The 12,871-nt window shown below is 67.2% G+C and overlaps 1 protein-coding gene across 1 annotated transcript in view; it reads left to right on the top strand.

Annotated features, from left to right (window-relative positions):
- LOC141477817 (filamin-A-like) overlaps positions 1-12,059 on the top strand; it is a gene marked incomplete at both ends in the record, with an annotated part of 29,231 nt that extends 17,172 nt beyond the window's left edge. The window contains 13 exon segments of the mRNA XM_074167006.1: positions 96-198; positions 1,227-1,367; positions 1,615-1,743; positions 1,845-2,018; positions 2,960-3,121; positions 4,008-4,211; positions 4,301-4,453; positions 6,209-6,331; positions 6,815-6,820; positions 7,641-7,901; positions 9,299-9,436; positions 9,513-9,628; positions 11,927-12,059. Of these exon segments, the coding sequence (XP_074023107.1) occupies positions 96-198; positions 1,227-1,367; positions 1,615-1,743; positions 1,845-2,018; positions 2,960-3,121; positions 4,008-4,211; positions 4,301-4,453; positions 6,209-6,331; positions 6,815-6,820; positions 7,641-7,901; positions 9,299-9,436; positions 9,513-9,628; positions 11,927-12,059 (1,843 nt within the window).
- Between the last annotated feature and the right edge of the window lie 812 nt (positions 12,060-12,871).

Raw genomic sequence — 12,871 nt, 5'->3', positions numbered from 1 at the left:
TGCAAGGCAGCGTGCAAGCAGCGTGCGAGGAGCGTGCGAGGGGTGTGATAATGAGTGGGGGGTGTGCGCAGCCGCTAACGAGCTCGTTTGCGCAGGCGACGGACCGGCCGCTGCTGGGGGTGAACGGGCTGGACATGGCCGGGCTGCGCCCCTTCGACCTCGTCATCCCCTTCACCATCAAGAAGGGGGAGATCACGGGTGAGGAGGGGGGGTGTGTGTGTCCCCCCCCAAACAGCTGAGCTCCCCCCTCCCAACCCCCCGCGGGGGGTCCCCAAAGTCCCCCCTGGGTGGGGGTGACCCACACAGACACCCAGGGAGACCCCGAGACCTGTGGGGTCCCCGGTCCTCCCTTGAATCCTTCTGAGGGGGGTCTGTAGAGGCTGCTTGGGGGGGGGTCCCCAAGAAATGGGGGGGTCCCCAAGACAAGCGGGGTCCCCTCAGGGGTCCCCACGTCCTCCCAGGGGGGTCCCCAACACCCCTGGGGTCCCCAGTCCTCCCTTGAGTCCTTCTGGGGGGTCTGCGGAGGCTGCCTGAGGGCTCCCCAAGAAGTGGGGGGGTCCCCGAAGCCCCCCAGGGGGTCCCCAAGACCCCTGGGGTCCCCCGCCCTCCCTTGAGTCCTTCTGGGGGGGGAGGGGTCTGCGGAGGCTGCTTGGGGGCTCCCCAAGACATGGGGGGGTCCCCAAAGCCCCCCCAGGTCCTCCTGGGGGTCCCCAAGATAACTAAGATGCTCCTGGGGGGGGGTCCCCAAGACCTGGGGGGTCCCTAGCCCACCCTTGAGTCCTCTGGGGGGGGGGGTATCTGTAGAGCCTTCTTAGGGGATCCCCAAGATATGGGGGGGTCCCCAAAGCCCCCCCAGGTCCTCCCGGGGTCCCTCCCAAGACAGCCAGCATTGTCCCAGGGGTCCCCAGCTCCCCTCACGGGGTCCCCAAGACCCCTGGGGTCCCCAGTCCTCCCTTGAGTCCTTCTGGGGGGTCTGCAGAGGCTGCTTGGGGGCTCCCCAAGACATGGGGGGGTCCCCAAAGCCCCCTCAGGTCCTCCTGGGGTCTCCCCCAGAGGGTCCCCAGGTCCCTTCAAGTCAACTAAGATACCTCCAGGGTGTCCCCAAGGCAGCCAGGGTCCCCCCAGGGAGTCCCCACTTCCCCCCCCACCCCTCCCCCTCCAGACTCTCCCGGGGGTCCCCGGCACCCCCCTGATCCCCCCCCCTCCCCACTCCGTGTGCCCCCCAGGGGAGGTGCGGATGCCCTCGGGGAAGGTGGCCAAGCCCGACATCACGGACAACAAGGACGGGACGGTGACGGTGCGATTCGCCCCCACCGAGGCCGGGCTGCACGAGATGGACATCCGCTACGAGAACATGCACATCCCAGGTGGGGGGGGGGAAAAAGCTTTGAGGGGGGGGTGTGGGGGTGTGTGTTGGGGGCGGGGGGGTCTCAGCGAAGCATCGTGGCCCTGGAGGGACCGTGACACCATCCGCGTGCCACTGCCTGTCCCTCCCGTCCGTCGTCCCCCCCACCGCCGTCAGGACCCTCCCGTGGGGGGGATGGGTCTGAGTGTCCCCCCCCTGACACACCCCCCTCCCCCTTTGTGTGTCCTGTGTGTCCCCCCCCCTCTCAGGAAGCCCCCTGCAGTTCTACGTGGACTACGTCAACAGCGGCCACGTCACCGCCTACGGCCCCGGCCTCATCCACGGCACCGTCAACAAACCCGCCACCTTCACCGTCAACACCAAAGACGCCGGCGAGGGTGAGCGTGTCCCCCCACCCCCTTCCCGCCGGGAGGGGGGGGTCCCCGAGAGTCACAGAAACCCCTGACACACCCCCCTTTTTGTCCCTCCCACCCCCCAGGGGGTCTGTCGCTGGCGGTGGAGGGTCCCTCCAAGGCAGAGATCAGCTGCACCGATAACCAGGACGGGACCTGCAGCGTCTCCTACCTCCCGGTGCTGCCCGGGGACTACAGCATCGTGGTCAAGTACAACGACAAGCACATCCCGGGCAGCCCCTTCACCGCGCGCATCACCGGTACGGGGGAGAGGCGGGCGGGGGGGGGGGGGGGGCAAAGGAGTGGATCTGAACCCCCCCCGGGGCCATTCTGGGGGTCCCTGGGACGGATCGTAACCCCCCTGGGGACTCGGGGCCGTTCTGGGGGTCCCTGGGCTGGATCGGAACCCTCCTGGGGCTCTTCTGGGGGTCCCTGGGGCAGATCGGAACCCTCCTGGGGACTCGGGGCCGTTCTGGGGGTCCCTGGGGTGGATCCAGAGATGGATCTTGACCCCCCCAAGGGACTCGGGGCCGTTCTAGGGGGTCCTTGGGGTGGATCTGACCCCCCCGGGGCCATTCTGGGAGTCCCTGGGGTGGATCCGGGGATGGATCTTGACCCCCCAAGGGACTCGGGGCTGTTCTGGGGGGTCCCTGGGGTGGATCTGACCCCCCTGGGGACTTGGACCTGTTCTGGGGGTGTCTGGGGTGAATCTTAACCCCCCTGGGGTTCTTCTGGGGGTCCTTGGGGCAAATCTTAACCCCCCTGGGGCCGTTCTGGGGGTCCCTGGGGTGGATCCGGGGATGGATCTTGACCCCCCAAGGGACGGATCTTGACCCCCCAAGGGACTCGGGGCTCTTCTGGGGGTCCCTGGGGCAGATCGTAACCCCCCTGGGGACTCGGGGCCGTTCTGGGGGTCCCTGGGGTGGATCCGGGGATGGATCTTGACCCCCCAAGGGACTCGGGGCTGTTCTGGGGAGTCCCTGGGGTGGATCTGACCCCCCCTGGGGACTGGGGACCATCCTGGATCTCTCGGGGGGGGGTTGAGGTGCCCTGTTAACCCCCCCAGGGTCCCTGGGCCCATTCTGGGGGTCCCGGGGGAGGTCTGGGGAGGGGGGTGTGTGTGTCTGGGTGTCCCTTGGCGGGGGGGTGGGGGGGTGGGCCGCCCCGTTAACCCCCTCCCTCCCCCCCGCTGTCCCCGCAGGTGACGACAGCCTGCGCCTGTCCCACCTGAAGGTGGGGGCCTCGGCCGACATCCCCCTGGACATCGGGGAGACCGACCTCAGCCAGCTGACGGCCACCGTCACCGCCCCCTCGGGCCGCAAGGAGCCCTGCCAGCTCAAACGGCTGCGCAACGGCCACATCGGTGAGGGGGGGGGACACCCGGGGGGGTCCTTGGGGGGACACGGGGACACGGTTGACGTCCCCTCACTGTTGGGGCGCAAAGAGCCCGACCAGCTCCGATGCCTCTGCGGTGTCCCCTGTGTCCCCCATGTCCCTTGTCCCTCCCCGTGTCCCCCGCCCTGTCGTGTCCATCTCCATGTCCCCGTGTCCCTCCCCATGTCCCCCACCCTGGTGTGTCTCTCCCCATGTTCCCGTGTCCATCCCCATGTCCCTCCCCATGTCCCCCACCCTGGTGTGTCCATCCCCGTGTCCATCCCCGTGTCCCCGTGTCCATCCCCATGTCCCCGTGTCCATCCCCATGTCCCCGTGTCCCCCACCCTGTCGTGTCCCTCCCCGTGTCCATCCCCATGTCCCCGTGTCCCTCCACGTGTCCCCCACCTTGTCGTGTCCATCCCCGTGTCCCTCCCCACGTCCCCCACCTTGTCATGTCCATCCCCATGTCCCCGTGTCCCTCCCCATGTCCCCCACCCTGGTGTGTCTCTCCCCATGTTCCCGTGTCCATCCCCATGTCCCCCACCTTGTCGTGTCCCTCCACGTGTCCCCATGTCCCTCCACGTGTCCCCCACCTTGTTGTGTCCATCTCCATGTCCCCGTGTCCCTCCCCATGTCCCCCACCCTGTCGTGTCCATCCCCGTGTCCCTCCCCATGTCCCCCACCTTGTCGTGTCCATCCCCATGTCCCCGTGTCCATCCCCGTGTCCCCCACCCTGGTGTGTCCCTCCCCATGTCCCCCACCCTGTCGTGTCCATCCCCGTGTCCCTCCATGTGTCCCCCACCTTGTCGTGTCCATCCCCATGTCCCCGTGTCCGTCCCCGTGTCCCCCGCCCTGACACGCGTGTGTCCCCGCAGGCATCTCCTTCGTGCCGCAGGAGGTGGGGGAGCACCTGGTGCACGTCTGGCGGGGGGGGCAGCCCCTTCCCCGCAGCCCCCTCTCCGTCACCATCAGCCAGGCCGAGCTGGGGGACGCCAGCCGCGTGCGGGTGACGGGGCCCGGCCTGCGGGAGGGACGCACCTTCCAGCCCGCCCACTTCACCATCGACACCCGCGACGCCGGTAGGTGGTGGTGGGGGGAACTGGGAGCGCTGGGAGGACTGGGAAGGGGGGGGGCTGTCTCTGAACGCTGCTCCCCCTCCCCTCCCCAGGCTACGGGGGGCTGAGCCTCTCCATCGAGGGGCCCAGCAAGGTGGACATCACCACCGAGGAGCTGGAGGACGGGACCTGCCGCGTCTCCTACTGCCCCACCGAGCCCGGCAACTACATCATCTCCGTCAAGTTCGCCGACCAGCACGTCCCCGGTGCGTGCGGGGCTGGGCTGGGGGGGGGAAACTGGGAGCACTGGGTTGGGGGGGGGAGCTGGGGGCGCCGGGAGGGTGTGCTGGGAGAGAGCTTGGGTTACTGGGAGGGGACAGAGGGGCACCGGGGGAGCAAGTGGAGGAGGTAGAGTGGGGTCCTGGGGTTACTGGGAGCACCGGGAGGGTGAACTGGGGTAACTGGGAGGGTGTAGGTGGGTAGTCTGCTTATTGGGAGCACTGGGAGAGTGTGCTGGGAGAGAGCTTGGGTTACTGGGAGGGGACGAAGGGGTGCCGGGGGAGCAAGTGGAGGAGGTAGAGTGGGGTCCTGGGGTTACTGGGAGGGTGCACTGGGGTAACTGGGAGGGTGTAGGTGGGTAGTCTGCTTATTGGGAGCACTGGGAGAGTGTGCTGGGAGAGAGCTTGGGTTACTGGGAGGGGACGAAGGGGCGCCGGGGGAGCAAGTGGAGGAGGTAGAGTGGGGTCCTGGGGTTACTGGGAGCACTGGGAGGGTGAACTGGGGTAACTTGGGTTACTGGGAGCACTGGGAGGGTGCACGCAGGTAGTCTGCTTACTGGGAGGGTGTGCTGGGAGAGAGCTTGGGTTACTGGGAGGGGACGGAGGGGCACCGGGGGAGCAAGTGGAAGAGGTAGAGTGGGGTCCTGGGGTTACTGGGAGCACTGGGAGGGTGCACTGGGGTAACTGGGAGCACTGGGAGGGTGCATGCAGGTAGTCTGCTTATTGGGAGCACTGGGAGAGTGTGCTGGGAGAGAGCTTGGGTTACTGGGAGGGGACAGAGGGGCGCTGGAGGAGCAAGTGGAGGAGGTAGAGTGGGGTCCTGGGGTTACTGGGAGGGTGTACTGGGGTAACTGGGAGGGTGTAGGTGGGTAGTCTGCTTATTGGGAGCACTGGGAGGGTGTGCTGGGAGAGAGCTTGGGTTACTGGGAGGGGACGGAGGGGCACCGGGGGAGCAAGTGGAGGAGGTAGAGTGGGGTCCTGGGGTTACTGGGAGCACTGGGAGGGTGAACTGGGGTAACTGGGAGGGTGTAGGTGGGTAGTCTGCTTATTGGGAGCACTGGGAGAGTGTGCTGGGAGAGAGCTTGGGTTACTGGGAGGGGACGAAGGGGCGCCGGGGGAGCAAGTGGAGGAGGTAGAGTGGGGTCCTGGGGTTACTGGGAGCACTGGGAGGGTGAACTGGGGTAACTTGGGTTACTGGGAGCACTGGGAGGGTGCACGCAGGTAGTCTGCTTACTGGGAGGGTGTGCTGGGAGAGAGCTTGGGTTACTGGGAGGGGACGGAGGGGCACCGGGGGAGCAAGTGGAGGAGGTAGAATGGGGTCCTGGGGTTACTGGGAGCACTGGGAGGGTGAACTGGGGTTACTGGGAGCACCGGGAGGGTGTAGGTGGGTAGTCTGCTTATTGGGAGCACTGGGAGAGTGTGCTGGGAGAGAGCTTGGGTTACTGGGAGGGGACGGAGGGGCACCGGGGGAGCAAGTGGAGGAGGCAGAGTGGGGTCCTGGGGTTACTGGGAGCACTGGGAGGGTGAACTGGGGTTACTGGGAGCACTGGGAGGGTGCTGGGGGCGCTCAGGAGCACCGGGGGGGGTGTGTGTGTTCAGGGAGGGAGCTGGAGGTACTGGGGGGGGGGTTAGGAGAGAGCTGGGGGTGTTCGGGGTGCAGCGGGACGAGGTGAGGGTTTGGGGGGGGGGGGGTGGTCCCTGGGCCTGGGGGGGGACCTATGTGACCCCCTCCCCCCCCCCCAGGGAGCCCCTTCTCGGTGAAGGTGACGGGGGAAGGGCGGGTGAAGGAGAGCATCACCCGCCGGCGCCGTGCCCCCCCCGAGGCCAGCGTGGGCTCCGCCTGCGACCTCAGCCTCAAGATGCCGGGTGAGCGGGGACGGGGGGGGGCCTGGGGGGGGGGCCGAGTGGGGCTGGGGGGTCCCTGAGAGTCCCACAGGGGCCCAGAGAGTCCCATGGGGGGGGCTAGAGGGGCCCAGAGAGACCTGGGGGGGCCCTGAGCATCCCTGGGGGTCCCAGAGAGTCCCATGGGGGGGGGGGCTAGAGGGTCCCAGAGAGACCTGGGGGGGCCCTGAGCATCCCTGGGGGTCCCAGAGAGTCCCATGGGGGGGGGGGGGCTAGAGGGTCCCAGAGAGACCTGGGGGGGCCCTGAGCATCCCTGGGGGTCCCAGAGAGTCCCATGGGGGGGGGCTAGAGGGTCCCAGAGAGCCCTGGGGGGGCCCTGAATGTCCTTGGGGGGGTCCCTGAGGGGTCTCTGAGAGCCCTATGGGGGCCCAGAGGGTCCATGGGGGGGGCCTTGGGGGCCCTAGAGAGCCCTGGGGGGGCCCTGAGTGTCCCCGGGGGGGCCCAGAGAGCCCCGTGGGGCATCTCAGAGAGCCCTGGGGGGGGGGGGGGGGGGGCTGAATGTCCCTGGGGGGGTCCTTGAGGGGTCGCTGAAAGCCTCATGGGGGCCCTGAGCATCCCTGGGGGGGGCCCTAAACATCTCGGGGTGGGGGTGGGGGGGGCAGAGAGCCCCATGGGGTCCCTGAGTGTCCCTGGGGGGGTTCAGTGAGCCCCGGGGGGGTTGGGGGGGGGCACAATGGCCTGAGGGGGGAGGGGGGGGTGTAGGAGAGGGGCTGTGGGCTCCCAGGGGACCCCCCCCAAGGAACCTTTGGAGGTTCCTAAAGACACATGGGGGTCCTAGGGCCTGGCTAGGGGAGTGGGGGGGTCCCCAAAAACCCCTGGGGGACCCCAAGGACCCTTTGGAGGCCCCTGGGACCCCCCCGAGGACCCTTTGGAGGTCCCTAGAAGCCCTTGGGGGACCCCAAGGACCCTTTGGAGGCCCCCGGGACCCCCCTGAGACCCCCCCGAGGACCCTTTGGGGATCCCTAGAAGCCCTTGGGGGACCCTAAGGACGCTTTGGAGGCCCCCGGGACCCCCCTGGGACCCCCCCGAGGGACACACACACACACACACCCCCCCTTTGGAGGTCCCCAGAAGCCCCCGGGACCCCCATAATGACCCACAGGGTGACCCCAGAGACAGAGCGTCCCCCAAGAGCCCCCCCCCTCAGGCGGGAGCGGGGCTGCAGTGAGACACACCCCCCCCCCCCAAAACCGTGGGGGGGGTGTCCCCGTGTGTGTGTGTGCGTGTCCCCGTGTCCCCCCCCTCCATAACCCCCCCCCTCGTTTCCCGGCAGAGCTGAGCGAGGTGACGGCGGTGGTGACGGGTCCCTCGGGGCAGGCGGTGGCCGCCCAGGTTTTGGAAGGGGAGGGGGGCACCTACAGCATCCGCTTCGTCCCCGCCGAGACGGGGGTCCACTCCGTCAGCGTCAAGGACCGGGGGCAGCACGTCCCCGGCAGCCCCTTCCAGTTCACCGTGGGACCCCTGGGAGAGGGGGGGGCCCACAAAGTCCGCGCCGGGGGGCCCGGCCTGGAACGGGCCGAGGCTGGAGTGCCGGGTGAGTGAGGGGGGGTGGGGGTGTACCCCAAAACCCACCCCGGCCAACCCCTGCGCCTGCCCTCACTCTGCGACGGCCCCTCAACCCCTTTGGGGGGCTCCAGAACCTGCCCTGGAGCCCCCCCCCCCCGCAGGGCTCCCCTCACCCTGTCATGGCCCCTGAACCCCCTTGGGGCACCCCAAAACCCACCCCAGCCCCCTCCTGGGGCTCCCCTGACCCTGTCATGGCCCCTGAACCCCCTTGGGGCACCCCAAAACCCACCCCAGCCCCCTCCTGGGGCTCCCCTGACCCTGTCATGGCCCCTGAACCTCCTTGGGGCACCCCAAAACCCACCCGGAACCCCCCAGGGCTGCCCTGACCCAGTTGCATCCCCTGAACCCCCTTGGGGCACCCCAAAACCTGCCCTGGATCCCTCCCCCTCCCCCGGGCTCCCCTACTCCTGGGAGGTGGCCCCAACCCTCTAATGGTCCCTGAACCCCCTTGGGGCACCCCAAAACCCACCTGGAACCCCCCAGGGCTCCCCTGACCCTGTCATGGCCCCTGAACCCCCTTGGGGCACCCCAAAACCTGCCCTGGACTCCCTCCTAGGGCTGCTCTGACTTGTTAGGGTCCCTGAACCCCCTTGGGGCACCCCAAAACCCACCCCATAACCCCCCAGGGCTCCCCTGACCCTGTCATGGCCCCTGAGCCCTCCTGGGGCACCCCAAAACCTGCCCCAGACACCCCACACCCCCCCCGGGGCTCCCCTGCTCCTATGGGGCGGCCTCGACCCTCTAATGGCCCCTGAAGCCCTTTGGGGTGCCCCAAAACCCTCTTGGGGTTCCCCCAAACATATGCCCACCCCTGGCTGGGGCACCCCAACCTGCTCCAGGCACCCCAAAACTCAGCCAGGGCTCCCCCAAACCTAGCCAGAGACCCTCAACCTGCCTGGGGGGTGGGGGGCGCTCCCCAAATCCACTAGGGCTCCTCAAAACCCACAGAGGCTCCCCAAAATCTCCTCAAATCCTAACTGGGGCTCCCCAAAATCTATGGGGGGCTACTCAAATCCTAACTGGGGCTCCTCAAAACCCATGGGGTGGGGCTCCCCAAAATCTATGGGGGGCTACTCCAATCCTAACTGGGGCTCCTCAAAACCCATGGGGGGATCCTTAAAACCATCTGGGGTCTCCCCAAAACCATCTGGGGCTCCCCAAAACCCACCTGGAGCCCCCCAAATCCAGCCCCAAGCTCCTGAACTGGGCCGGGGGTCCCTCAAACTGTCCCGTCTGGGGAGGAACTTGGGGGGGGGGGGGGGGGGGTTGCTGCCCCCGAGATGGGGTGATGTGCAGGTGTGTGTGGGGGGCGTCAGGCCTTCGGGGGGGGGGTCCTGACACCCTCCTGCCGTTCCCCCCCCCCAGCCGAGTTCAGCATCTGGACGCGGGAGGCGGGGGCCGGGGGTCTCTCCATCGCCGTGGAGGGGCCCAGCAAAGCCGAGATCGCCTTCGAGGATCGCAAGGACGGCTCCTGCGGCGTCTCCTACGTGGTCCAGGAGCCCGGTACGGGGCCGGGGAAAGGGGGTGGGGGGTCGAGGGGGGGCGACCCCATTACTGACCCCCTGTGCCCCCCCCCCAGGCGATTACGAGGTGTCGGTGAAGTTCAACGAGGAGCACATCCCCGAGAGCCCCTTCGTGGTGGCGGCCTCGGCCCCCTGCGACGCCGCCCGGCGCCTGACTGTTTCTAGCCTTCAGGTGAGGCACTGGGAGAGACCCCCCCAGCTCCCGCTGGACCCCCCCCCGGCTGGGCACGGCACCCCCAGGCGCAGGGCAGGGACTTGGGGGTGGGGGGTTTTAGGGTGTCTGTAGGGTCAGGGGTGGCTCAGAGAGAGGGATTGAGGGGGGTTTTAGGGTGTCTGTGGGGTCAGAGGGGCTCCAGAGAGAGGATTTAGGGGGTTTTGGGGTGTCTGCAGGGTCAGAGGGGGATTTAGGAGGGTTTTGGGGTGTCTGTGGGGTCAGAGGAGCACCAGGAGGGGATTGAGAGGGGTTTTGGGGTGTCTGCGGGGTCAGGGGTGGCTCAGAGAGAGGGATTTAGGGGGTTTTGGGGTGTCTGTGGGGTCAGGGGAGCTCCAGAGAGAGGATTTGGGGGGGTTTGGGGTGTCTGTGGGGTCAGAGGAGCACCAGGAGGGGGTTTTGGGGGGGGGGGTTATAGCTTTTGGGGGCTCCAATGCCATTCAGGAGGTGTTCAGGGAGGGTGTTTAGGGAAGCTTCAGTGAGGTCTGGGGAGGCTCAGTGGATTTGGGGGGGGCATTAGCTCAGGTTTGGGGGGGCTCAGCAGGTTTAGGGGGGGCAGTAGCTCAAGTTTAGGGGGGGCAGTAGCTCAGGTTTGGGGGGCTCAGGGGTTTGGGGGGTCAGAAGCTCAGGATTTGGGGGGGCTCAGGGGGTTTGGGGGGGCAGTAGCTCAGGTTTAGGGGGGCTCAGGATTTGGGGGGGCTCAGCAGGTTTGGGGGGGCAGTAGCTCAGGATTTGGGGGGGCTCAGCAGGTTTGGGGGGGCAGTAGCTCAGGATTTGGGGGGGCTCAGGGGGTTTGGGGGGGCAGTAGCTCAGGATTTGGGGGGGCTCAGCAGGTTTAGGGGGGGCAGTAGCTCAGGTTTAGGGGGGGCTCAGGGGGTTTTGGGGTCCCTGCGCAGGCAGCCCGTGCCCCCCCCAGCCGTGGCGGGTCCCGGGGGTCTTCTCTTCCCGTGTCTCTTTTAAAGGCTATTAACAGCCCCCCCCGTCGCCCCCCCCCCCCCCTTCCCAGTTTCGGGGGGGGGGGGCGACCCCCGGGGCCTGGAGGGGCTTTAGCGGGAGAGAACGGCCCCCCCAAAGATCCCCCCCAAACCCGGGGGCCCCCCGTTCTCTCCCGTTAAACTCTCCGGCCCCCCCAAGGTAAGTGGGGTGGTGGGGGTGGGGGGGGGCTCCTCTGACACCCCCAAATCCCCCCCCCCAATCTCCTGGGAGACACCCCCCCCCCCCGTTATTTTGGGGTTGGGGCCTCCCCGGGGCCGTTTGGGGGAGGGATTCCCCCCCCCACCCCCCCGAGGTGGGGATCTTGGGGTGCAGATCTCTCGGGGGGGGGGGGGGAGGGGGTTGGGGTGCAGGGTCCCCCTCCCCCTCGGGGTTACTTGGGGGGGGGGGTGGTGGTTAATCATCCCCCTCCCCGGGTTATTTGGGGTGGGGGGTTGGGGGTGTTCATCCCCCCCTGGTTTTTGGGGGGGGTGTCTTTTCTCCCCCTGATCTTTTTGGGAGGGGGAGGATTTGGGGATGTTTTCCCCCCATTATTTTTTTGGGGGGGGGAAGGATTTGGCGGTGTTCCCCCCCTATTTTTTGGGGGGGGGTCTTTTCCCCCCTAATCTTTTTTTTGGGGGGGGAGGATTTGGGGGTGTGACACATCCCCCCCTCCGGGATTTTAGAGGTATCAACCCCCCCACGTTTTTGGGGGGGGGGAGGATTTGGGGGGTGTTCCCCCCCCCATTTTATTTTGGGGGGGGGGAATGATCTGGGGGTGGTTTCCCCCCCCGATTTGGGTGTGTAGGGTTTGGGGGTGTTTCCCCCCCATTTTATTTTGGGGGGGGGGGAATGATCTGGGGGTGGTTTCCCCCCCCGATTTGGGTGTGTAGGGTTTGGGGGTGTTTCCCCCCCATTTTATTTTGGGGGGGGGGGAATGATCTGGGGGTGGTTTCCCCCCCCGATTTGGGTGTGTAGGGTTTGGGGGTGTTTCCCCCCCCATTTTATTTTGGGGGGGGGGGAATGATCTGGGGGTGGTTTCCCCCCCCGATTTGGGTGTGTAGGGTTTGGGGGTGTTTCCCCCCCATTTTATTTTGGGGGGGGGTCTGTGTGTGTTGACTCCCAAATCACCCCGGCTGGAATTTGGGTCTCCATCCCCATTGCGGGGTGTCTGAGGGCGGAGAGGGGGGGGTGTCCCCCGGGTTTGGGGTTTCCCCCCCCCCCCTAGGTTTTGGGGGGGGGGGGGGGGCTCCCCCCCCCCAGGTTAACGGTCTGTGCCCCCCCCAGGAGTCGGGGCTGAAGGTTCACCAACCGGCCTCCTTCGCCGTCAGCCTCAACGGGGCCAAGGGGGTGCTGGACGCCAAAGTGCACAGTCCCTCGGGGGCCCTGGAGGAGTGTCACATCACCGAGGTCACCGAAGGTGAGGGGGGACCCCCCCGCACCCCAAAACCTAACCCCCCGACCTGACCCGAACCCCAAAAACCCTGCCCCGAACCCCAAAAAACCTACCGTCCTCCCCTCGGGGCGCTCGGGCTCCTTCCTGTTGGCCCCAGCCCCACCGTGAGGGGGGGGGTGGGGGGCACGATGTGTGGGTTTTGGGGTGTCCCCCCCTTTATGGGAGGGGTTTGGGGTGTCCCCCCCCCACTTTGGAGGAGGGTTTTGGGGTGTCCCCCCACTTTGAGGGGGGGTTGCCTCCCCTCACTCTTTTAAGGAAGGGTTTTAGGTCCCCCCACTATTTTAAAGGAGGATTTTTGGGGTGTCCCCCCCATTAGGGGAGGGGTTTGGGGTCCCCCCCCTTTGGAGGAGGGGTTTTGGGGTGTCCCCCCACTTTAAGGGGGGGTTGCCTCCCCTCCCTATTTTAAGGGAGAGTTTTAGGTTCCCCCCTATTTTAAGGGAAGGTTTTGGGGTGTCCTCCCCACTTTGAGGAAGGCTTTTAAGGGGTGTCCCCCCCATTGGGGCAGGATTTTGGGGTCCCCCCCCACTTTGGAGGAGGGTTTGGGGGGGCACCCCCACTTTGAGAAAAGGTTTTGGGGGGTGTCCCCCCATTGGGGGAGGGTTTTGGGGGTCCCCCCCACTTTGAGAAAGGGTTTTGAGGGGTCCCCCCCATTGGGGGAGGGTTTTGGGGTCCCCCTGACCTCCTTGACTTCATTTTTGGGGTTCGGGGGGTGCTGCAGGGCCCCCCCTTGGCCCCTGTGAAGGGTGTTTTTGGGGGGCGGGGGGGGCTGGTTGACC

Source organism: Numenius arquata, unplaced genomic scaffold, assembly GCF_964106895.1.
Source record: "Numenius arquata unplaced genomic scaffold, bNumArq3.hap1.1 HAP1_SCAFFOLD_1182, whole genome shotgun sequence".
Taxonomy (NCBI): Eukaryota; Metazoa; Chordata; class Aves; order Charadriiformes; family Scolopacidae; genus Numenius; species Numenius arquata.
The sequence above is the reverse complement of the archived record's forward strand: the minus strand, read 5'-3'. Positions and strand labels throughout refer to the sequence as shown.